At 38.9% G+C, this 26,672-nt stretch overlaps 2 protein-coding genes across 2 annotated transcripts in view; one reads left to right on the top strand and one right to left on the bottom strand.

Moving 5' to 3' along the window:
* The window catches only part of ZPBP (zona pellucida binding protein), a 41,085-nt gene extending 25,769 nt beyond the window's left edge, over positions 1-15,316 (bottom strand). The window contains exons 1-3 of the mRNA XM_087917488.1: positions 15,139-15,316; positions 8,333-8,395; positions 4,115-4,240 (exon numbers count right to left, since the gene is read on the bottom strand). Coding sequence (XP_087773614.1) covers positions 4,115-4,240; positions 8,333-8,395; positions 15,139-15,244 — 295 coding nt within the window. The 5' untranslated portion in view covers positions 15,245-15,316. The remainder of the gene's footprint in view (positions 1-4,114; positions 4,241-8,332; positions 8,396-15,138) is intronic.
* A 6,224-nt stretch (positions 15,317-21,540) lies between these two features.
* SPMIP7 (sperm microtubule inner protein 7) overlaps positions 21,541-26,672 on the top strand; it is a 47,974-nt gene continuing 42,842 nt past the window's right edge. The window contains exon 1 of the mRNA XM_026702199.2: positions 21,541-22,146. Coding sequence (XP_026557984.1) covers positions 21,645-22,146 — 502 coding nt within the window. The 5' untranslated portion in view covers positions 21,541-21,644. The remainder of the gene's footprint in view (positions 22,147-26,672) is intronic.

Consider the following 26,672-nt stretch of genomic DNA (forward strand, 5'->3'; position numbering starts at 1 on the left):
AGAAACCCTGTCGCATAGAGCACTTACAACACATCCTCTAGACGTATCTTAAAAGTGAGTTGTCTATTTCATCAGGATTCATGCATAGATGCTACTTGAAGATGAGATCACTTTTCCCGCCTCCCATTTTTTTAAATTTGCTGATTGGTTATGATTAAATTCTTATTCTCATTTTCAATCCAAGAAACTGGGATGTAATTATATGTGGCAGGCAAGCAGCATTGGTGACAAGAGATGGTCCTAGATTTCTACGCTTTTCACTTACTCAATGTAAAGTACTATTGTCTTTTCCCTGCTTTGCTCATCGACCAGCTATAGTGTTGTACCCCAATTGTAATCCTTCTACAAAAAGAGGATTAAAGTACTCCTCTCCCTCCTGTCTACTTACTGTATTAAAGTGTAAGGGTCTTATCCAGTTCTCATCCAGAGTAAATAATACAGAGCTACAATTTTTTTCTCCTTCCAAACATAACATTTATCATATACCTATGCCCAAGGAAATCAAATACTTGGGGAGAGGGGGAGGCTGCAAAGAAGATGGCACTAGAGGGCACTAGTGCATGTATATATTGCAAATTCAGCAGAGCCAATTCTGGCTTTTAGTTCAAAAAATATTTTCTTGATCTCACCAACGTTACTCTGATATGCTATGATATGATTAAAAGCCATAAGATTAAATATACAGGTAGTTTTTGAGAAACAACAGGCCACTTAATGACTATTCAAAATTACAACAGATGCCTCAAAAACTACACACAACTCTGTTTCAGAGTTATGACAGATGCAGAACTCCTACAATCGTTAGCCCTTATAATTGGCAATGTTAAAGCACTCTCTCCATCATCTCACTCTAATGGAATCCCATAGTCTTGGCCTATTCCCCATGCCTCCTAGATGTAGCTGCTATTTTTCCACCCCAACAATTTCTTGCTTTCCAAGCTTTCTGCTCCAATCAGCTGGCTGCTAGAGGCTGCAAAGGTCTCCTGGCTCTTTCTAGGCTATCCTCTGCATGCATGCAAAGGCAACAACTTTAGGACAAGCTTCCAAAAACCTTTCATTGCTTTAAACCCTCCCCCAGAATGCCGCAGTTCTTCAAGAAAGAAAATAACTGGGATGGAGTGATGTGATGGTGTTTTATTCACTCTCCCTTTCCCTTGCAGAAGTGGATAGTTGCATTCCTGTCAGACAGGCAACAAATGGTCAAAATAGGGAGGGCCCTATCAAATCTGGCGTCAGTTAACAGCGGTGTCCGCCAAGGCAGCATTTTAGGACCCACACTCTTTTTGCTTTGCATCAACGACCTATGCGATCATATTAAAAGCAGCTGCACCCTTTTCGCTGATGACATACAATTATTTAACATTATTATTTAACACTGACAATGCTGCTGCTCTACAAAGCGACCTGGACTATGTGTCAGAATTGTCGCGCCATTGGCAACTCCAAATCTCAACTACTAAATGCTCTGTCCTATGCACTGGCAATAAAAATCAGAACATGAAATACAAGTTGGGCAGAAACGATCTCATAGATGACCCTCACTCTGAAAAGGACCTAGGAGTACTCATCTCAAACGATCTAAGCCCCAGAGCTCACTGTCACAGCATTGGCAAAAAGGCATTAAGAATTGTTAACCTAATTTTGCGAAGCTTCCTCTCCGGTAACATTGTATTGCTAACTAGGGCAGGGGTAGGGAAACTTGGCTCTTTTATCACTTGTGGACTTCAACTCCCAGAATTCCTAAGTGAGTCATAAAAGGTTTCCCATCCCTGGCCTACTGGTTTTTCAGTTGCGGGGGAAATCAGTTTTTGACTTGAATGGGACTGTATACCTACATTTGTATATAAAAAAGTCCCATTCAAGTCAAAAATTGATTCCCCACACAACTGAAAAACCAGTAGGTCAGGGATGGGGAACCTTTTATGGCTCACTCAGGAATTCTGGAAGTTGAAGTCCACAAGTGATAAAAGAGCCAAGTTTCCCTACCCCTGAACTAGGGCATAAAAAAATCTTTGCCAGACTTGAATTCTTGAATACAGCTCATCCACCTGGGATTCACACTGCACAGTAAATTGGACATTAACATGATCGAATGGATTCAGAGGCATTTCACGAGAAGAGTATTCCACTTCTCTACTCACAATAGAATCCCTTATGGCACCAGGCTTGAAATTTTGGACGTGGACAATTTGGAACTGCACCGCTGGCAGTCCAATCTAAGCATAGTACACAAAAGGAACATTGGCTTGCCCGAATGTTCATTTTCTGTCTATGTGGAGTGAGCCCAGATAGGATGGGGTTATCTCTGCTTAAACCAGTTGGACTGAGTCTGCTCAAATTCAAGCTCCGCCCCTTTGCTGAAGCCAGTTTTCAACGAAGCATCAAGGCAGACAAGATGTGATTCCACTAGTGGGAAAGGAGGAGACCTGCTGCAATGAGTGAGGAGCATTAATAAATCCAATCACAAAGGAATAATGCAATAAAAAGCCTTACGCAGAAAGAAATTAATCAGCTTACCTGGTTAGCCGGCTTAGCAAGCCTGTAAAAGGCTACTGCTGGGCTGCAGCCACACCCTGCCGGTCTCCCATCAGGTTTTGGACTTGCCAGGTCAGAATGGCGCCCACGGGATTCCTCAATGCTGGAGATGTTCCACCAACCATTATAATTCAGCAATGGCAACATGGCCGATAGCGCCCTTCAGCTGGGGGTAACCCTGCCTGCTGGGATGGGACCGATGCCCGATCAAGCGGCTACTTTGCTTCTTCCAAGGTTTGCAAATCTCTCTGCCAGATCTTAAAGCCGCTGCGGCAGGCTGCTGCGCTGTGCATTTTGCAGCCAAGGCGATCCAAACAAGCCAGGAAAGCGAAAGAGAAACCGCAAGCGGTTTCTGCTGATGCCGTGCCACCGTGCCTATCAGATGGCTGCCCTTATCGGGCCAATCGCCTGGGGCCCTCCCACGTGATCCTGGCTCCCCGCGCTGAGCCCGGAGCCCTTTGCGCAATCTGGAAGTCCTGGAAGCTAAAATTAGCTCACTCACCAGTCTCCAGCAGATTCCAAGCCTCAAAGGTCCATTTAAAACTTTTTTTTCCTTTTTACAATCAGGATCCAATTACAGCTACATTGGAGCCTTGTAAAACACATGGAGCCCTGGCTAACACTGAGTCGTGGGAGTGGCTTCAGCAAAGGGAGGGAGCTTGAATTTGAGCAGACTCAGTCCAACTGGTTTAAGCAAAGTTAACCCCATCTTATCTGGACTCACATAACCATAGATAAGAAAATAGTCTGCTATAACAGCTTGCCTGTCAATGACTTATTCAGCTTCCACCACAATAACATACAGGCAAACAATTGATACAAACTCAATATAAGCAGCTTCAAACTTGATTGCAGAAAATACAACTTCAGCAACAGAGTGGTCAATGGCTTGAATGCTCCGTTGTTACAGCCTCAAACCCTCATAACTTCCACCTCAAACTGTCTACGGTGGATGTCACCCCATTGCTAAGAGGTCCGTAAAGGGGGCATTCATAAGCGCACCAGCATGCCTACCGTCCCTATCTTACTGTCCCCATTTATCTGTATTTATTTCCTTTGTTCATGTTTATGTTTATACCTGCTATCTTGTACATGTTTGACAAACAAACAAACAAACAAACTAAATAAATAAATATAGAGAGACTGGGGAACAGTGTGCAGGTGGGGAAGACTTCCTCACTGACTTTCTGGGGAAACTGACAAGGAAGGTTACAAATGACAATCACATGGTTGAGGGGGAACTTCAGCTAAGATTGTAAGTTCAATTGCCGAGTACCCAGATCATGATCCCAAGACCATGAATGCCCAGATGGCCACAATTCCAAGAATTGGTTGTAACCATCATTCATTCAATATTGTCATGACTTTGAATGGTCACTAAATGAATGCTTGTAAGTCAAGAACTACCCGTGATTGTTAAAAACAATTAGTTTGGTTTATCTATGCTTAATTATAACTAAAATTAAATTAAACCCTTTAGATTTAGTTTAATACAAGAGTGTACATATAAATTGACATTCTGTTCTTGTTTTAGATGAAAAACCGGAAAACATTATTAAGCAATACTGGAGGAAAATACCTGTAACCAAATCACCACTTGGTCCATGCCATTCAAATATTGGGTCGATCAATTCTAAATTTCTCAGATGATTTGTTAAACACAGAATATGCGGACTGTTATGATGCTGCCTGACATAAACTTTGACTGAAAATATAATTTAATTAATATTTGTTAAAAGAAAGTACATTAAAAATAAAATGCATTTAAAAAAACAATTATCCAAGTAAAGCCGTGCAATCTTCAAGATTTATGTATTTACGCAGAAGAAAATCTAATTAATTTCAAGGAGACTTGCTTGTAAGTAGCTCAGGATTACATGAAAGAGATTTAATCGGCATACATGGCAGAATATATATGTTTAGACTTTCAGATATAGGATGCTTTTGTTATGACTAACAAAGTTATATCTTTAGTTATGGCATCTCAATAATTAAATGTTACCTTAAAAAATAAAGATTATGTCCTTTGCTCACATTCCATTCTTTGTAAGATTGGTAGACAAGCCAGGATTCACATTTTCAGTAATAGATTGCTTAGAAACAGGCTGGAAGGGACCTTGGGGGTCTTTTAGTCCAACTCCCTGCCCAGGACAGGATTCCTTATATCATCACAAATAAATGGTTGTCCAATCCTTTCTTGAAAACCTCCAGCGAAACACCCACAACTTCAGGAGGCAAGCTGTTCCATTAATTTTTCTGACAGGAAATGTCTTAGTTCCAGATTGGATCTCTCTTTCATTAGTTTCTGCTCATTATTTCTTGCCCTGCCCTCAGGTGCTTTGGAGAATAAGTCAACTCCCTCTTCTCTACGACTGCCCCTCAAATATTGGAAGACAGCTATCATGTCACCCCTAATTCTTCTCTTTATTAGACCAGACAGATCTACCCTGTTTCTCCAACAATATGGCCTCCCCAATAGGAAGTCCCAGCATGTTTTATAGGCATGAAATGAAATTAAGCCCCTCCCCCAAATTAAGGCCTATACTAAAACATGCGAAATGGGGGAATGGTGGGGGGCTTGCCATTAGGAAGTACTTTTGTTGCACACCCGGATATGGTGCTGCCTGTGTTGACCCGATACGAAGTGCCCCACCAACGCCGAGGTCAACATCCAAGCCATCCCCGCCTGCCCAAAGATGCGGGGGGGGGGGGGAATTAAGTCACCCCCAAAAAGACGGCCTAGCCATTTTTTCGGGGCTCAAAAAAAAAAAAAAAAAAGACCCGGCCTTATTATATGAGAAACACGGTAGTTCCCTCAACTGTTCATTGTATGGTTTAACTCCCTATCATTTTTGTTACTTCTCTCTGCACTTTTTATAGGGTTTCAGCAGTTTTGTGTGAGTGAGTGTGCGTGTCATGGAGACCAGAACTGGATGCAGTATTCTAAGCATGGCTTCACTACAATATACAGCAGCACTATGATTTTAATTACTGTTCTACTGATGCAGCCTAAGATCGCTTTAGCTTTTTTAACAGCTGCAGCATACCGCTGGCTCATACTTAGGTGGTTGTTCATGAGGACATCTAGAGCCCTCTCACAGTTATTGCTGTAGAGCCAAGTACTGTCTATTCTGCACCTGTGCATTTGATTTTTCCTGCGGAACCTTACTTTTCCCATCACTGAACTGCATCCTATTGGATAGGACCCAGTGCTCAAGTCTGTCAAGATCCTTCTAAATTGTGAGTTTTTTTTCCATGGTGATAGCAATTACCTCTACTTTGGTGTCATCTGCAAATTTAATGAGCTCCTCTATTCCCATTTCTAAATCATTTATTAAGATGTTGAAGAGCACTGGCCCCAAAATAAAATCTGATGTAGCCCCCATACACACTTCCCTCCATATACAGTCAATGCAACTTCACTGAAGACTACATGACAAATGCAGTTGGTCAACCACAAATCCATCTGGTGGTGGTACTATCTACCCCACATTGTTCTATCTTACCGAGAGGTGGACTGTGATCTATCCCACGTTGTTTTTATCTTGCCAAGTAGTAACTTGTGCTCTTCTTTGTCAAATGCCTTATTGAAGTCTAAGTATAGTACATTATATCCACATCATTTTCTTGATCTACTAATTTAGTTAATTTATCAAAGAAGACAATAAAGCACAATCTGTTTTTAACAAACCCAGACTGGTTTCTAGTAATCATCTTTTTCATTTGTAGGTGCTCACAAATCTGCCACTACTAGGTGTTTGCAGATCTATTGCTTGATTATCCTTTCCAGAGTTTTCCCAGGTATTAATGTTAAGCTGATTTGTCTGTAGTTTCCTGGTTTCACTTTTTTCCCTTTTGAAAATTGCACATCAGCTCTTTTCCAATATGTGGCAGTTCCCCTCCAGGACCTCTAAAAGGTTTAATTCAGTAGTTTGGAGAGCACATCATCTGGCTTTTTCAGAATCCTGGGATGTAAACCATCTAGTCCTAGTATTTTAAACTCATTTTAAAGTAGATAGGTAAGATATTCTCTTACTAACTTTTCCCTATTTTGATCTGCATTCCTGTTCTGTCTCCCACGGTGCTACTTTTGATAGATTGGGCTAAGTTTTTCTTTTTGCATGAAAACTGATTCAGAGAAGGAATTAAGCAGTTCCACTTTCCCCCTGCTGTCTGTCACCATTTTGCCATCTTTTCCTATTAGTGGATTGATCATTTCTTTGACTTTTTTCTTAGTTCTTCCTTACCTATTAAAATAAACTTTGTTGTTTTTGTTATTGTTTTTGGCATTTGTTGCAAGTTTTACTTCATTCTGAGTCTTAGCTTTCCTGACTCCACCCTTGCAGATTCAGGCTATTTATTGGTATTCTTTTCTTAGTATGAGCTCCTCTTTCCATTTTTATACTTCTTTTTGTACTTAAGTTTGTCAGAGAGCTCCTTGTTGAACCACGCTGGTTTCATCTGGTCTCTTATACTTTGTTTGATTGGGTTTTTTAATTTCATCTTTCTGTGTTTCCCAATGTTGAATTGCTTTTCCCTTTAGGATTTCGATCTATGGAATCCTTTCTAATCTCTTAGCTTGCTGAAGTCAGCTCTCTTTAAATCTAAAATACTCCTTTGATCTTTTTCAACAACTATGCCTGCATTATGTTGAATTCTAGTATAACATGGTCACTCTACTCCTAAAGTTCCTACAGATTTTATCGTCATTTCATCCCTATTAGTAAGGATTAAGTTCAGTGTAACTGATCTTCCAGTTTCTTCCTCTGCCATTTGGATGATGAAGTTATCAGCTAGGCTCATCAGGAACCTGTTTGATCTCCCACTTGCTACAGAATTTATCTCCCAATTAATGTCACTACTATATGGTGTATTTCCTATTCACCTATCTATCTGATTAACCAAAAATTCATCTATTTCCTCTGTTTTACCTATAGCAATGTTTTTCCTTCTAATATTCACCAAATACATTCAAGAAGTCTTTCATCCTCGGTATTGTATGTATCTATTCTAACATACAGTGCAACTGCTCCTCTTTATTTATTTATTTTTGGAGTCTGTTTCTTATTACAGGTAGTCCTCAATGTACAACCATTCATTTAGTGACCAAAGTTACGACACTAGAAAAAGTGACTAATGATCATTTTTCACACTTACAATCATTGAATATCCCTATGGTCACATGATCAAAATGCATATGCTTGGCAACTGGCTCATATTTATGACAGTTGCAATATCCAGGGGTCATGTGAACACCTTTTTGCAATGTTGTGATAAGCAAAGTCAATAGGGAAGCCAGAGTCACTTAATAACCATGTTACTAATTAAATAACAGTGATTCATTTAACAACTGTGATAAGAAAGATCACAAAAAGGGGCAAAATTCACTTAACTGTCTTGCTTAGCAATAAAAATTTTGGGCTCAATTGTGGTTGTAAGTCGAGGATTACCTGTACATCTAAATGGCAATCAATGAACTAAACTGTATTAATTATGGTAAATGAGTTTCAAAAAAACAGTGAAAAGAAACCAACTATAAATCTGGATTTTATATGGTAACATCTTTAGTTTAACCATTAACCAGTCTGTTGATTTCAGTTTAATAGGACCTGTGTTTTCTTGATTTGTTTTTTCTCATAGAAAGTAATGAAAAAGAGTAAAGGAATGGCATTAACATTCCTGAGGCATAAACTGTGTATTTCATCTAAAGGCAAACTATTAACGAATAGAGCCAATGCTGAAAACCTCTCCAAAATTTCAAATTTCTTTGAATGAATGCATAGCATTTACTATATACCTGGTAAATTTGTTGATCCTACAACTTTCGGTGGGTGATGTTCTATTCTGGTAGAAGAATGAACTGTTAAAAGAGAGGAAAAAATAGCATAAATTCAAATCTTAGAAAAATAACTAGACAGAAATGACTACTGAGTAATCAGAAAAAAAATAACAGATCAAAGCAACCTCAGCCTCTTCACACACAATTTCAATAATAGAGAATGAAGGGCCATAGTCAAGCAATAATCCAAAATATTTAAAAATATATTGCAAGATGCTTTGGATAAAAGCTGAAATATTACATTCTCCTTTGCTGTTCCCATCATGCTAGATTTGATGTTAAAAACCAGACTTGCACAGGGTAAGAATTTCATTCTATATTCAAATCAGAAAATACTGGTTTAATATTTGGTATCAAGCAGTAATATCCTGAATAATTTTCTTATTTTGATTATAGTTCTTTTTTTGAAAAAGACAAAATTTTCATAAATCAAACATAAATTGGAAGTTTTTGAACAACCTTCTATGTATGATCTTGTGTGGCATCTTGTGGCCAATCTAGACAAAGAGATAGAACTAGAGCAAAACATATCCAAATTTTCAACATTCTTATTATTTATTATTATTAAATTTATTAATCTGCAGAATACTTATTTATTTATTAATCTCTCTGAAAAATATAAGACTGATACATTAATTTGACACTTGATTTCTTAGCACTCTCATTAATTTCAGAAGCACGTTCATTTAAATTTAAATTTCCTATTCAAGTTTCATCGATTTTTAATCAATTCATGTTATTTATTTCACTTAATTAGCTGGAAATATTAATAGTACTAATTTTAAGACCATTAAGAACATCTAATTCAGTTTGATAAGTTCAGGTTTCCTTTAAGAGATCTACTAACTTTGAGAACAAAGAGAAAAAGCACTTTGCCTCTAAATATCAGAGTATCTGCTATTGGCAGTCATGGTTTCCAAATGTCATTGTGCAGGAAGAATGGAATCAGAATTAAATGAAAAGCTGAGTAACAAGTTGAGTGAAACAGGGAACAAAAGTTATTTTGGGTATAAAAACTGCCAATCAGCTGCTCTGTTGCCATGTTTTGGTGACAAGCCATCATTAAATTTCACAAGCAATCTAAGGCGTATCCAAAGTATTACAGTTAGTCCTTGACTTACAACCAAAATTGGGTCAAAAATTTCTGTTAAGTGAGACATTTGTTAAGTTAGTTTTGCCTCATTCCTTGCCAGTTAAGTGAATCACTGCAGTTGATAGGTTAATAAACTGGTTGTTAAGTTAATCTGGCTTTCCCATTGATTTTGCTTGTCAGGTCACAAAATAGTGATCACATGACCTTGAAACAGAGCAAGGATCATAAATATGGACCAGTTGCCAGGCATCTGAATTTTGATCTTTTGACCATGGGGATGCTGCAAAGGTCATAACTCTGAAAAATAGTCATAAGTCATTTTTCAGTGCCTTTGTAACTGTCAGTAAATGAACTATTATAAGTCGAGAACTACCGTCTTTCTCACAAAATAAGACCGGGCCTTTTTTATTTTTGAGCCCCCAAAAGAGCTAGGCCGTCTTTTGTGGGATGTCTTAATTTCTTCCCCCCACGCACATCCTCACCTAGAGCGTCACACACTCACCTCACAAGACCGCTTCTATTGGCGTGACAGAAGCACCCCAAGGGCAGAGTCACCAGCCACTTCTATCGGCCGATAGAAGTGGCCTCACAGACCGCCCTGCGGGCAGCCACACCTCACAAGACCACTTCTATTGATAGAAGTGGGCTTGTGGTGAGCTGTGGCTGCCCACAGGGCGCTCCATGAGGCTGCTTTTATCGGCCGCTAGAAGCGGCTGGTGACTCTGCAGCTTGGGGCGCTTCTATCAGCCAATAAAGTGGCCTTGTGGAGCGCCCTGCGGGCAGCCACACTTCACAAGGCCACTTCTATCAGCCAATAGAAGCGCCCCAAGGCAGTCACCAGCCGCTTCTATCAGCCGATAGAAGCGGCCTCGTGGTGAGGCATGGCTACGCATCGGGTTCCCAACTGCAAACTCAATCTCATACGTATACCATTGTCAGAGTAAATATCGGACGATTTCAAGATTCCCGCTGCATTTCCGCTTCCCGAGCCAGCCGCTCTTCTTCATCCCCTCAGATATCCCTATTTCCCCCCTGCCCCCAATTCCCCACTGCAACCATTTGGATGCAATGGGTAGCAGGAGGGTCACTAAAGAAGCTGATTCCACCTATCACCTGCAATGGGCAGTTCCAGGCCGCTCCGCTTAGGCTGCCAACTAAGGGAACTCGCAGTTTACTCAATTGCTTAACTGGTTTCAAAGGGAGGTCAGGGGGATCTTTGTGCCCCTTGCCATCCACTAGCATCTTCCAGGGGGAAGGTATGCTTCAAGGGGGAATGCGGAGATTGCTGTCCATAAAATTGCGAGCTAAACAGCCTGCCTTTCTCCTACCTTCTTCCCAAGGTTTTGCTTGCAGCCCAACCACTGACTGGTGGTGGAGTCCGGCTTCAGCTCTCCCTTGTGTGCTTGGTGTGGTATTTTGGCATCTCTTTTTCAGACAGTACAAGGGTGAGGGTAATCCTCAAATATAGTTTTGGCTTCTGCACAGACATGGTGGTCTGTGGCATGGTTTGCGTAAATACGATACTTACCTTGCCCTGTTCCTGTAGTTTGCCCGTAGAATAAGACGATACACATCTCTTAAATCCCCCATTCCTAGATATTCCAAGACATTCAAATAACTTAAAAAAAGAGTGGCTAATGCTGCCAGTCAGAAATACACTGCCATTATTTCACATATTATTTTTTCAATGGATTTTTGAAAATTATTAATTAAAGAGAAAATGCAGTATTCCTTCCCCCCCGCCCTCCTTTGGAGGAAGAATAGAATAAAATGCAAATAAATACTGGACTTGCGATTATTGGACTCTGGGGGGAAAGTAACACACATGCAAACCCTCCCTTTCTTTGTCTATGAGTATTGTAACATTTAAGTTATTTGAATGTCCTGGAATATCTAAGGAATGGGGGATTTAAGAGATCCAAAGCTGCTTTTTTTTTTTTCCAGAGGCAATTGGACTTTCTGTTTTCTTCTTTGAAAACATTTCACTTCTTATCCAAGAAGCTTGTTCATCTCTGAGCGCATGACTAAATGTCTATGGAGATTCTCAGTCCATGGCTGAGAATTTCTATCGACTTAAAGACACTGAGTTTGTCAGGTGGAAATCTGACGGCCCAGATTCGAGACCCAAGTCCCGCACAATGGGATGAACTCCCGTTACTTGCCCTGGTTCCTGCCCACCAATTAATTTTAAAGCATGCAAATGCAAGAAATAAATACTTGCCACTTCAGTGGGAAGATAACAGTATTCCATGCATCTCAGCATGTAGTCATGCTGACCACAGAAATGTCTTTGGACAATGCTGGCTCCCTTGGCTAAGAAATGGAAATGAGCCTTGCCATGCATCCAGAAATAGCCAGACAGGGGAAACCTTTACCAAAAACTATAAAGAGCATTTCCATTTCTAAATATCTTCTCTATTCAACCATAAGATCCCATCAAATGTTCCTTCACAATCCTACTTCAACTTAATGCATATTTCTGTAAATGAAATATTACTTTTTTATTTCACTGATGATTATTGAACACAATTCAAACTAAATAAACCCACTGAAGAAAATGGCAACTGACACCAGTATTCTGCCAAGAAAACTAAAACAATTTAAAACAATCTCCACTAAAACAAAACTAAAACAATCTCCACCACCTAAAACAGCTGATAGGTGGTATTCTGGGAGGCTGATCCAACCACCAATTAGCTGTTCAGCAGTGAAGACTCCAGTGTTGCTCCGACGCCATGGCAGCTCAGTTCAGTTGACTGGTGTTGGGCACAATGGAGTGGAGCCCTGACGAGCCACGTGCAGAGGCTGCAATAATGTGCTGATCAGGCTGTCTGCTGTAAGGATGCTAGCCAGATGAATACTGGATGGACACGCTGGGAGGCAGAGGTAGATTTTTTCTTTTCTTTTCCTCCTCTAAAGCTAATGTGCAACTTATAGTCCGGAGCAGTCTTGTAGTGTGAAAAATATGGTAATTATTACAGTTGTAGCAAGTTCATGCTTGTGATAATCAGTTGTCTTCTCTTGGCCTTTTTCACTATCTCCAGAATCTTCAAACATCAGAATCTCCTCTGATTATTCTTTACTTCATAAAATGATAATTATACTTCCAAATGTTTAAGCTTTAGATTATTAGATAATGTAATTTAGGTCACCAACATGAGAATAATGCAAATGATTTGCAGTTGTGTAAGAGTCTAATAATCTAAAGGTTAAACATTTGAACATTATATGAAGATTATAAGATTTTATGAAGTCAAGATGCTTGAAGATTCTGAAGATAGTAAAAGAGGCTAAAAATGACAAATTGGCTATTATAAGTATGAAACAATTGAAATAATTACAAGAAACGTTTAATAAAGAAAATGAAATTACAGAAAAGTTTAAGTATTACTTTATACAGTCCTATAAATGCCTATTCAGAAGATTCATGTTTTTCAAGTATAAACTACATAACTTTTATTTAAAATTTTAGTCAAACCAATACATAATTAACGTGTGCTAAATCAGAGCATAGTTGTATAAAATGTGATATACAAATACATGATACAGCTTGAATTATGATTTAAAAAAGCAATATTATCAAATTTTTATCTATGGTTCATCATAGATTTCTTATGATTCACAAATCTGTGCATCATCCAAACTTGATTATGTGTATTATCCTAAGGTTGACCAGCTATGCAATTTTCAGACACAGAGAAAAGGCAAGACAGCTCAAAATGTGGCCTAATCTAGCCACGAATATGTGTTTTTCATTAAGCAAGGTTTAACTATAGCGCTGGATCTTTATTGTGCATTTCTAAAGCTAGCATTATTTCAATCTGAAGCTCAAAAAGGGTATAAATTCTACTTTACAATCTTTTGCTTCAGTTTGCCTATGAACCATATATTCCCTTTTTTAGATTAACAAAATAAATACCAATATTTGTAGTACTGCTTTTGGATTTAGTTTTGAATATCCACCCAGAAAATAGAATTCTATACAACTAACTAACCTTTTTTCATCATTTGGATTTTGCTGTTCAGTTGAAGGTAAATTTCATCCCACGTGTCTTATTTCTAAGTTTTAAACTATAGTACACTTTTCTGAATAGAAAATAACTACAATGTATAGCCACAAGATGGAGTCATACAACCATAAATATTTAAATAAATAAAAATATAATAAATTACAGTAATTCTAAACATTTATTGTTTTTCTAGAACTGTTTTCAATTATAAAATCTGGAAAACGGATACATTCTAATACAATATTCTTTCTCAGATAAAAAATAAAATCCATTTATTTTGTTCTCTCAACTAGTTTATTTGCTCAAATACATTTTAGGATCCTTTGTTTGAAAGGTCTTGAATCTTGAAATAAATGTTACTTTTATTTGTCTAATACAAAATAATCATAATTCCAAATAACTTGATTCTTTAGTTTTGTTTTACTTTCATATCCTTTTGGAAAATTACAAGAGAAAAGTATCAGAAAACCGTTTGCAAGTTCATAATGTAGCAGACAGAAATTTGTATACAGATCTAATGATAGATCTGAACAGAGTAGATAAAAATCAGATATTTTTAAATTTAAATTGGATTTTTTTTATCAAATTTATTTTAATAAAAAGCTTTTGGAGTAAAATCTATTTTCTATTTAAAATACATTAACAATTTAGTTTATTCAGCATGAAATGGAGCTTAGTTATGTAGCATGAGGCTGTATATTCTGCTAAATTTACAACTCTTTCAATGAGTTGTAAATTTAGCAGAATAATTTCAATTTAGCTCCGAAAGCTAAATAGGAAACCTTCATTTTGTTTGCAAATAATAATATTAAAGATTTTAACTACCAGTAAGAATGAGTCCTTACATTTAAAGAGCACCTGTCATTTCAGATCCATCATGGCAGTGCCTGTTAGTGGGCATCCGCTCATCTGCTGCCTGCCAAGTCCCTTACTTGTGTCACTGCTGCATCTCCAGCCATCCCAGAATGGGACTGTCTAGGAGTCAACAGCGTGTCAGAGGAGGAGCTGCTGTGGGAGAGAGATGACAGTTGCTCTTTAAAAATTAAGATTTAAATTGAGTTGATTTAAATCAAGCCTTTTTACTAGTGATTTAAATCATGATTTAAATCGACTTGATTTAAAGCAAATCCACCCTGGATCTGAGTGATTTATGGCTGAACTAAGCCATTTTAGTAATTGCAACAACTGACACACCTTCCCAAAACTGTTGAAACAAAATAAGATTGAGTAGAAAACTAGGAAGTGATGAAAAGTCTACATGCTTACATCTAGTACCCAAATGAATTATGGGACTGAAATGTATTAAAAGATAATAATGAAATTAATAATGAATGAAATTTGGCAAAAATTGGATTATTCATACGGAAACCATACGCTACTAGCCCAGGAAGCATGGTTTGGAAGACGTGCTAACTGACCACCTACAAACGCTGTCTTTCCTATGCGAACCATTATTATGGATTTGCTTCCCAGTTTCGTCCAGCAACTAAAGATGATCAAGCCAATCAAACATGCAGTATTTTCGGGGACTTTCCTCGCGAAATACGCTACCAATATGCCAGACGGAAGGCAGGAGGCACATTATGATCTCCAGGGGGTCGGGCTCGGAAGCCCTCCTCTTCCCTTCTTCCTCCTAATTATTGAAGTACGCGCTCTTTTACCTAAGGAAAGTCCCTGCAATAGAGACAATGCCAGTGCGACCCAGGAAACACAGAATCTCCAGTGTGCAGAGAAGTCACATCTTCTCCGCAATCCTCGGCGCCGCATCGCCGTATGCCAACAAATGCTGCGGGACTGAGTGAGTTCCCGCTCTCCCCTCCACTATTTCGCACGTTAGTCGCTGGCGTCGAATGCCTCTCGTCACAATGGAAAGGGGCGGGGCGGAGGAAGTGCGGTGAAGCAAGGCGCAGAACTGTTCGGATGAATTGGCGGGCGACTTCGCGTAGCATGGAGCGTTCGCCTGCGGCTCTTACGCAGCTGAAAACCATTCGCTCAAGTCGGCGATCTAAAAGGCTAGTTGGTATATTGGCCATAACCTCTCCGTGTGTTTAAACTACCGCCACTTTGAGCATACATGATTTAATAGCTTTTTGCTGTATACTTAGAACGTTCTATACGACTTATCCGATTTATTGTGCAAATTAATAAATTCTGCCTCTGCTAATTGTGATTTAGCTAGGAAACAGTGTCACTTTTAGCAAGAAAGGACACAACCGCTTGTGTGGGGGATCTTGTGGGGAGGGACACCTGTGCTGTGTCTTTAAATGAATTGAAGAAGTCTGGGTTGGATAGATGAACTGCCTCAAGTGCGGGATGGAACAGGTTCCTTAATAACAAAGTTGCTGACAACTTGTAATCCAAAAGAGGGGCACTAGAAAGGAAACTATATTAGCCACAGTGCCACAGTGGTTAGAGTGCAGTACTGCAAGCTACTTCTGCTGACTGCCGGCAATTTAGCAGTTCAAATCTCATAGTTGACTCAGCCATCCATCCTTCTGAGGTGGGTAAAATGAGGGCCCAAATTGTTGGGGACAATATATTGACTCTGTAAACCACTTAAGAGAAGGCTGTGAAGCGGTATAACTCTTAAGTGCTATTGCTATCATCATCCTCTTTTAACGACCCCATAATCCTTTGTGGGGTGGAGTGGACCTAATTCTTACTAACAGAGAAGAATGAACTAAGACTTGCAACAAATGTCAAAAATAATTTTTAAAAGTTTCTTTCACCATATTAAAACACAAGAAAAAGTCAAGGGAACCATCAGTCCACTAATGGGAGACAATGGTAAGGAAGTTACAGGCAGCAGAGAGAAAGCAGAGCTGGTTAATTCTGTATTGCATTTGTCTTCACGCAAAAATAAAACTAGGCCAAGCTACCAGAAACAGAACTGTAAACGACAGACTAGGAATACTAATTAAATTAAGCAATAAAATGGTAAGAGAACACCTATCCACTCTAGACAATTCAAACCATCAGGTCCTGATGGATTATATCCCAGAATTCTGAAGGAGCTGGAAGCCATGATCTCAGAACCATTGAACCATATCTTTCAAAGTTCTGGGAAAACCAAGCAACTACCAGAGAACTGGAAAAGATGTGGTTCCCATCTTCAAAAAAGGAGGGGGGGGACACCCAGGAAACCATAAATTAATTACTCTGATATCAATACCTGAGAAGAGTCTAGAAAAGATAAGCAACAAATCTACAAAAATCTAGAAACAAGCAAAGTTATAACTAGAAGCCAACAGAGGTTTCTGCAAAAACATATATCAAACAAATCATATTTCATTCTTTGACAAAGTTACTAAATTAATGGACCAGCAAAATGTTGTAAATATAGTGTACTTGGATTTTAGCCCAGCATTTGACAAAATAGACCACAACCTACTTCTTGATAAGCTATAAAAATGTGGGATAGCTGCCATCACATGGATTTCTAACTGGCTGACAAACCGCACTCAATATGTAATCCTCAATCTATATGGAGAGAAGTAAGCAGTGGATATCCCAGGGTTTGGTTTTAGGCCCAGTACTCTTCAACATCTTCATAAACAATTTAGATGAAGGAATCGAAAGGGAATTCATTAAATTTACCAATGACCCCAGCCTGGCAGGAATAGCCAACACCCCAGAAGATAGGTTCAAGATCAGAAGGATCTCAACAGATTGGAACACTGTGTCCTATCTAACAAAATGTAGAGAAAAGCAAGGCGAGAAAAACTAAATGTATAAGTGCTGATTAGGTGAAACTTCGTTCAATAGCAGTAACAGAGGGATTTGGAATTTTAGTGGACAATGACATAAATATAAGTCAGCAGTATGCAGCCACCACCAAAAAAAGAGTCAATCCTAGGCTGCATTAACAGATGGATAGAACGAAGATCACATGAAGTGTTTTATTTATAAGACTTTGGTAAGACCACACTTGGAATATAGCATTCATTTTGATGACCGCAACATAAAAAAGATCTTACGACTCTGAAAATAGTGCAGAGAAGAACAAAGATGATTAGGGCTTGGAGGATAAACATGAAGAACAGTTGCAGGAATTGGGTATGTCTAGTGAGAAAAAGGACTAGGAATGACATAGGACTGTTCCAATTTTTGAGAGGCTACAACAAAAAAGAGAGGTCAATTTATTTTCCAAAGCATCCGAAGGCAAGACAAGAAGCAATGAATGCAAACTAACCAAGGAAAGAAGCAATCTAGAACTAAGACATTTCCTGACAATGACAACAATCAACCAGTGGAACAACTTGCCTTCAGAAGTTGTGGGTGCTCCATAACTGGAGTTTTTTAGAAGAGCCTTGTTTGAAATGGTATACAATCTCCTGCTTGAGCAGGGGCTTGAATTAGAAAGCCTCAAATCTCTTTCCAACTCTGATGTTCTATGTTCTATGGCGAGCTTTTTCTGTACAATCCCACAAAATACATTTTGCTCGATGGAGTTAATTCCTTGCAAAATGAGTACAGTTGTTTTCTTTTAAGTGGTCTTGCTCTCACTTAACAATGAAACATTTTTTCAGTAACATACAGGTAGTCCTCTAGTTACAACAGTTCATTTAGTGATCATTTGAAGATACAGTGGTATTGGAAAAAGTTACTTCAGACTGTTTTTCGCACTTATGACTGTTGCAGCATCCTCATGATCAAAATTCGGACACCTGGCAACTGACTCATACTTATGAAAGTTGTAATGTCCTCGGTCATCTGATCACCTGTTGTGACCTGACAAGCAAAATTAATGGGGAAGCTAGATTTGCTTAACCTTGTTATAACTTAATACTGCAGGGATTCACTTAACAGCTATTGCAAGAGAGGTCGTAAAATGGGGCAACATTCACTTAACTTAGCCACAGAAAGTTTAGGCTCAGTTGTAGTTGTAAATTGAGGATTACCTGTATTTTAACTGAAGACTGATGAAACTTGCTTGCAAAACTGATTGTATTTGCATCTAATAGATAAGCAAATGACAATATCTAGATAAATTTTCTTTTATGCCTCTAGGGCCCCTCTACATTCGTGCTGAATTGGCTCCATTTTCTTTTCTAGACCCTCCAGTTATTAAGTATTCTCCAATGTTTGAGCATCATTAGTATTTTAAAAGTTGCTATTAAAGCTATGGAACTAATTGCGACAATATAAGTGCTGAATAGTCTCTGCAAACATTCCTTAGTGCAATTTGGCTACCTTTTATACCAGTTATTGCTTCCAGATTATCTTCAAAAGTAGTTTTATGTAAAGCACAATATTTAACTGCTTTATATAAAACTATTAATCTAGCAAGATACCCAGACTACTATGAACAGGCTATGTTTGCTCATTCCTTACAATATCAGTTATACTGCCTTATTGTGGCCAGAGACTCTTTCTGAAGAATACCAGTGACATATTTATAATCCAATTGAGTCACTTAAGCCCCCCCCCCCCCAATAAAAAGTAGGCATCTATATTGGGCAACAACAATATATGAAGATGCTAAAAATGGATGATAAATTTAGTGGCAACCAGACAATTGGTGACTGCTTGGGTCATTATTTCAGGGGTGTTTCCTTGCCAGAGTTCTCAGTGCCTTCCACAAAAAAACAACTTCTAATGTACTGTCTTCACCAGAAAAGTTGGCATATATTCAGAAACATATATACCTTGAAGATAACCCATGTTGAATTGTGCAGCATAGTCACATACCAGCACAGGAAACATTTAATGACATTTTATATTATGTCATAAACAGTTATGATAATTTTATGTCATAAAGGTTTTATAAAATTTGCCAAGTTTCAATTCATGGGAGTCATGGATTTTGGAGGTATTCTGACAGTCCATTTGAGTTAGTTCAAAAATCATTGTCCTATGATACAAATTTCACCCAATTAACGATTATGGTAACAAATATAGAAAAAAAACCACCATGTGTTTTATTGATTATTATAAGTATTTTTATTGTATCATTATTAACAATCAGTGAAACAGCTTGTCTCCTGGAATTGTGGGTGCTCCATCGCTGGAGATTTTCCAGAAAAGATTGGAGAGTCACTAATATAAATAAAAAAGATAATATATTTAATATAAAATTTTTAATTTTTATATTAAATATAAATTAAATATTAAAAAATTAATTTTATATATAAATATATATGTATGTATAGATAGATAGATAGATAGATAATATAATTTTTAATATAAAAATGGCCTGGTGGTCATATGGGCGGGTGGGCGTGGCCAAGCTGGCATCACTTCTTTGCCCTTGTTCCCTCTCTCTCATTTCGCTCTCTCTCTCTCAGTCCCCGGGAGGTGGGGGGGGGAGGTGGTGGGAATCTGACATGATTGGTCATATTGACTTTGCTGCGGAAGGTAAGCCGAAAGAGCAAAATAAGGCGGAAAAAGTTTTGAGTGCCTCCTCAGCCGTCTGGGGAGTGAAGAGGAGAGGGGGAAATTCCTAAGGAACTGGCCCCCATGGGGCGAGCTTCATTGATTCCGCCAGCACTTGCGGAAGCAGCCAACTCATGCCGCAGAGTTGCAGAAGGGAGAACCTCTTGGAGAAAAGTTCGTCAAAAGTAGCAGTCCTTCACACGCACCCCCTCACCCCCTCCCCAAATCATGAAGATCGCCAGGTTAGAGAAGGGCCCAGGGAAAAGGGCGATGAGAGGCTTTTCTTTCCTGGACTGCAATCTTTAGCACGTCGGGGTGTCAACTTTGCAGGGCTTTTTGCTTTGTTCTCTCTCTCCCGCTGCCGGTACAATCCCTGTTGCCCACGTGGGTGCGACCAGGTGGACGTGGGCGGAGCCAACCAGGGGTGATTGTACAGTTCGGCGAACTGAACCGTCCCTACCACCTGGTGCGAGGTAGTTGAATTTCACCACTGCTTCGGAGGCTTCAAACGAGGGGAGTGAAGGAGGAGGAGGCTTATAGTCATGGTTTTGATTATAAGCCTTTCACTCCCCTCGTTTGAATGCTGCCCCAGGCTGGCTGGGAACCAATTTGGAGACCAGTGAGCCCCGCCCGCTCTTGCCTTGGGGAAGTCCTCTCCCGGCCTTCAAAATTGGTTCCAAAGGCAGCAAGGAAGCCGCAGGGGGCTGCTGCCAGCCACGTTTGAATGTCGCTCCTCTAACTTGGGGATTGGAGAAGAAATGCTATTCGCATTTGCAATTGCATTAGCGAAGGGGTGGGGATGAGGGGAAAGGTTCCGCACATCGAGGAGATTGAGTGGCTGCCAGCGATGCCCTCGAGGGAAGATGTTGCAAGGGGGAGGCTCGACCCCCAAGCTTCTCTTCCTCCTCGCCAGAAGTGCTTATGAGCAAAGCACTCACCACCCTTCTGGTCCCTGATAAGCCACCTCCTTCCTGCTGAGCATATGAGTGCTTCCAGGGAGGAGGAAGAGAGGGTCAAGGCTTCCCCTCCCAACATCTTCATCTGAGGGCAGCTGTTTCCTGCAGCTCAGGAGGTCCATGCTCTTCCCGCTGCTGCTTGGCCTCCTTGATGTGCTGAAGCATGAGGCAGCAGGCATGACACCGGAGACTGCAGGATTGCTCCGCCTCCCTGCCTCAGCATGCTGCGGCATACAGTTTTTTCCCCCCATGCCATCATTCTGCTGAACACTTAATTCCCACATTTCTCATCTTTTTTCATTTTCTCACCTTTCCTACTATCTTCTATTGGTTTCTTATGATTTATCAATTGTTTGTAACTTATAATTAATGATTGTAACTATTATTATGACCTATGATCTATTCCTTGCTGTTTATTTGTATACCATGAGCTTATGCACCGGAGACAAATTCCTTGTGTGTCCGATCGCACTAGGTCAATAAAGAATCCTATCCTATCCTATTATTATCCTATCCTATCCTACCCAAATATAAATGTAGAATAGATAAATACTGTTTCATTTGTGTGAAAGTGAAAAGTTTCTTCACTTACAGAGCAAAAGAGCACTGCATATACTTTCATTATGTGTTCATGTTCCACTGTCACTAAGCAACTGAGAATCTTTGTATATATGAAGCCTCTTTCCTTTGGTGGATTGCCATTTTATTTTTTATTTATTTATTTCAGGTACAGAAAGAAGCATTACAGCAGTACTTTTTAAAAAACAATAGCTTCATAGTTGAGTCTATGGTTTCTGTTTTTAATGAAAATTATTAAATCAAGTTAAAAGTTAACCATGGCTTCTCAAGTCACTGCAAGACATTTTCATCCTTATTCATCCTTAAATCCAGTTGATTCACTTCACAAGATGCATCTAAACCAGCACAAAGATCTGTTGAAGAGAATGTATATGCCTTTTGTACGGGGACCTGAAGATAGGCATTTTTTTGCCTGTTTTGAAGAAAAGGATAGTAATGCTTTTCTTAAATCCAATCCTTTCCTTCCTCCTGAAGATAAAAGCTACCTTTTAGCACCACATCGGGATGATGTGCCAATAATCAACCCTTGTACAGGATTTCTGAGTCCAGGTGGTAAAGTTGACCGTCAAATTTCAGATAACAGAGCCTATGGAACCCTGCGAGATGGCAAAGATGCACATTCTTCACAGGAACCACCTATATTTTGCAGAAAAACCCAAGCTGGTGATAGAAAATCTTTACTGCTGAAAGAAATAAATCAGGATCAGCGGTGGAATTCTAGAGCAGTACCTGACATTTCTGTGAGATCAAGACTTGGAGGTAAATATCATTGCCACTACAACTGCCATTCAATATTTGTGTGCGTGTGTGTGTGTGTGTGAGTATAATTTTTTCTGCTCAATTACATGTAAGTTCTCAGAATTTCCTGGACAAGTCCCAGCAGTTTTCTTGACACAGTATTTCAAAAGTGAATTTATATTTGCCTTCTTCCTAGGACTGAGAGAAAATAACTGGCCTAAGGTCACAAGCTGCCTTTGTGCCCAAGACAGAACAGCAACTCACAGTCTCCCAATTTCTAGCCAATTCTCCTACAACATTTGGTTTAATGAAAAACAGCAAGTTGAGATTGCAATCAGAAACTGAAAGAACATGTAGAGAATTCGGTCAATTGCTCTATGTGGGAATCCAAATTAAAGTATGCATTTCAAAATGTCTGATCGGACTTTGCTTGAATTGATCTAGCAAAGAGAATCCACAAGTTATCTTGTAAGAAACGTTCATAAGCTTTCATTTATGAAATCTTACAATTTTTCTCCTTAACATTTAGCTGAAATCAGCCTTTCTGTTATATACAGGGATGAAAAACAATAGGCACGGTACTCTCTTTTTGTTACGTTCTTTCAAATATTGTAGAGTTTTATTGCATCTATTTATATATTGCTAAAATTCTTGTTGTCATAATATTTAACTGGGCAAAATATATATTTGTGCAACAATTTTTAAACTAGACTATTTTTGAACCAAGGCACCTAATTTACAGAATACATCCAAAATCTAAGACCCATGATTCCTAAGAGAATGAAATTTGGGGGAGTTGTGGCTGCTTCAGTGCTACAGTAGGCTGCTGCTGCACTGCAAGGCTGCTGCTACAGTCGCATACTCTTCATTTTCAACATTCTTTTGACAGTTTTTCAGCCAGTCTTGCAATCCATCAGCAATGACATATCTATCTGCCTGATGGGATGGGATAGGATGGGAAGGGAAGGGAAAGGAAATACCCTTCCCAATTTATGCCAGGCCCCAACCCCCATGTGTCACTACTGAATGGTGAATTATTACATAAAAATTATATATATTTACCTCCTGTGAATTATTGATGACCTTTCCCCTGCATGCCCTATCTGATCTGCACAGTATCTCTTGTACATCCCCAAGCACCCTTCCCAACCTAGGCTGCCCTCCCCCACACCACTACCCCTCACTTACCTGCTTAGCATTTCTGTCACATACCCACGCACCCTTCTAGCTCATGTGGCGCCTCTCAGACAATCCCATGTACTATTCCTTATCTGTACCCCTGTGCACCCCCTTGATACCTTCTTCACAAAACCACTTAGCTTTTTACTGGCCTTCGACTTCCAAACTCCTGCTGGCTTTTCCATTGATTTTTTTTTTCCTGTATCTTACTACAGGGTAAATAGGGAAACTAGCAGAAATTCCAGGAAGGGAAAGAAAGAATCAATGACAGAATGATGAGGGAGGGAGGAAGGAAGGAAGGTTTCTGATACTCCCTGCCAGTTTCCCATAAGGAAACTCAATAAGGAAAAAATCGAAAGTCATTCCCACTGCTTTTTTGCCACCCACTCACGGTCAATGACTATAAACAATCATTCTTCACATAATTGCATTATATCCACATTTATCTAACCTCCTGATTATACTCATGTATTTAAGGATGCATGTGCATTTCATTTCATAAAGTTCTTTGTATTTATTGCTGCCAAATTTATTCAGATAATTTATCCAACCTATCAAAAGCAACTCTCCCAAAGTGGGGGCTGAGTCAAGAAGTGGATCCAAGAGAACTTCGCTGTTGTGGACTTTCCATGACCTCCTTGCTAGCAGGCTGGCTCTGTCCAATGGCTGTCACACTTGACTTACCATGCCCATGAAAGCAAAACTTAGCCATGCCCATGAAAGCAAAGCAGGGTCAGAATCTGGCCCTTGACAGAGAAAATTTCCCAACCCTTGTGCTAGGGTATTTGTTATTCATATCTTCACATTTGTATCATCTGCAGATTTGATAAGCATTCCTTTGTTTCCTAGCTATGCCACTAATAAAAATATAAAGAGCACAGGCCCTGATTTTAAACTTTTGGCACATCACTTAATAGCTCCCTCCAATTTGGTGAGAAGAAGTTAGTAAGTTGATGGTTTTTGAGCCAGCTGTCTATCTGTTTATCTGTTATGCCATTCAGCCCATACTTAAGTGCTTTACTAATGAGTATAAAGTATAGAGGATACTATACTCTACACTTGTTAAAATAAAAGTTCCTAAAGTAAAAGTTATATGCATTTTCACAAAGTGTCCAGGAAATTACCCAATGAATAAATAAACCAAAATTATTTTTGTAAAACCTTTTTTTACAAGTTTGTGTTTGACTGATAATCATTTTTTCAGGTACATAAGGATTTATTGCTTTATGATCTACCTCTGGATTTTACTAGTTATTGATGCCAGATTAGCTAGTTAACAGTTTCAGCAATATCTTTGTTGTCCTTTTTGAAAATAAGGAGAATATTTGTTCTCCTCTAATAATTTGCCATGAGATCTGATTCCAATACTAAGCCAAATAGCTATTATCAAAATAATTATCTGATGCACCATGCCCCACTTTCAATCATCCATCTCCACCCAAAGAAAGCAGGAAAATGAAAGAGAGTGTTTCCATCACAAATTATCTGTTTATTGATGCTTCATTGCACATTGGAATACTTGTAGTTTTATCTTAACAGATAACAGATAGTCAGAGTTGGAAGGGACCTTGTAGGTCATCTAGTCCAACCCCCCACCCAAGCAGGAGACCCTACACCATTTCTGACAAATGGCATTCCAATCTCTTCTTGAAGGTCGTAAGTGATGGCGCTCCCACAACTTCCAAGGGCAAGCTGTTCCATTGGTTGATTGTTATCACTGTCAGAGAGTGTCTCCTTATTTCCAGGTTAAAACTCTCCTTGTTCAGTTTCCATCCATTATTCCTTGTCTGGCCTACAGGCCCTTTAGAAAATAGCTTGATCCCTTCCTCCCTGTGGCAGCCCCTCAAATATTGGAAGACCGCTATCATGTCTCCCCTGATCTTTCTCTTTTCTAGACTAGCCAAGCCCAGTTCTTAACTTTTCTTCTAGTAAGTATTACTCTAATGAGTTCAGAAAGACTTGGTCTTTCAATGAAGTCTGTCTAGATTGGTAGGAAAAAAAGTCTGACATGTACCATCCAAGATTTTTCAAATGTAATAGATATCAGCAAGTTCCTTCAGAAGCCTATGATGTAATTCATTTATCCTGTGCATATAAACTAATTCAAAGCACTGTATATACACATTCCTCATTTATGTTTCTGTCAGTTTCAAACTTCATTCCTGCCCCTTTATCTCTGCTAATGTTCTACCAATACTCTCTTGCTCATAGAAACTTTACAGTTCTAAACTCTTTTCTGGTATTCTTTGGTGATGTTCCCTTTTTCACTTTCACTTTCTTATATATATATTCTTTTGAGGGTTGGATGATACATTGTTATTTTGCTAGATTTTTTTCTGCTGTGTTCTATTTGTTCTTCCATGCAATTGTTTGCAATTGAAATTTTATTATTTCTGTTTCCAAGAACTTTCATTCATCATAGCCTCATTCTGCTGTGGATTCTATTCTATCATTGTGTTATTAAGTTTCTTTAACCCTTAGGTAGGCATTCAGTTATAGACAGCTTTGGTTTCTTTAGTATCATTATACAAGCTAATGAGTCTATTTAGCATATGTTTGTTTAGCTCCCATGGGAGTGAAACAGCAAATATTTTGATTTTGTTGTTATTGTTGTTGTCTTTTTACAGGCAAAACTTTGTCCTCTCTGCTTTTCAAATAACCACACTCATATTCAAGAGTGTTTTCTCTCTCTTTCCCCTCAAATATTTAGAGTCTGTTTTTTCTATGATTGCCTCAAGATCTTTTCAAATTGTACCAGTGGAGGATATATTCAGTATCTCTTATTTAAGATTTTCATTCTTGTTCAAGATTAGTTTTAGTTTCAGGGATTCTATTGGGAGTTTTGCAGTGATAATTTAGCACCAGAAAAATAAACACAGATGGCTGATGCTTCATTTAACATCTTTATAAACATAAGTAGATTTTACAAGCCAGTTGTAAATTTCTCCAACATGGAACAAACTCAGACAGAAACATGGTTGCAAGTTCAGAGCAGAGCTCCAGTCCTCAGCAAGCAAGCAAGTTAATTTCATCTTCGATAGACAGACTCAGAGCTCAATATAGCTGCAGAATTGCAGAGCTTAATATAGAGCCATGCCTAGGCTACTTTTAGTTTCAGTTTCCAAAACAGTCCTCATTGGCTGATTTAGTTGCTATGCCTATTCATTGGCTGACCTTGTTCCAGTTCATGAGTATACTGACAGATTCTATCCTTTATAAAAAAGTTACTTCTCTATCAACTTCTATTTGCAAAAATATGGCCTATATTTATAATATAGTGAAAATATGGCCACTCTACTTCAATTCTTTGACTTTTTTTTCTTTCAAGTATCACTACAAGCATCCATTTTCTGAAAATGAATGCCTTG

The sequence above is a fragment of the Pseudonaja textilis genome, chromosome Z (genome assembly GCF_049901715.1).
Source record: "Pseudonaja textilis isolate UNSWEBS1 chromosome Z, rPseTex1.2, whole genome shotgun sequence".
NCBI lineage: Eukaryota > Metazoa > Chordata > Lepidosauria > Squamata > Elapidae > Pseudonaja > Pseudonaja textilis.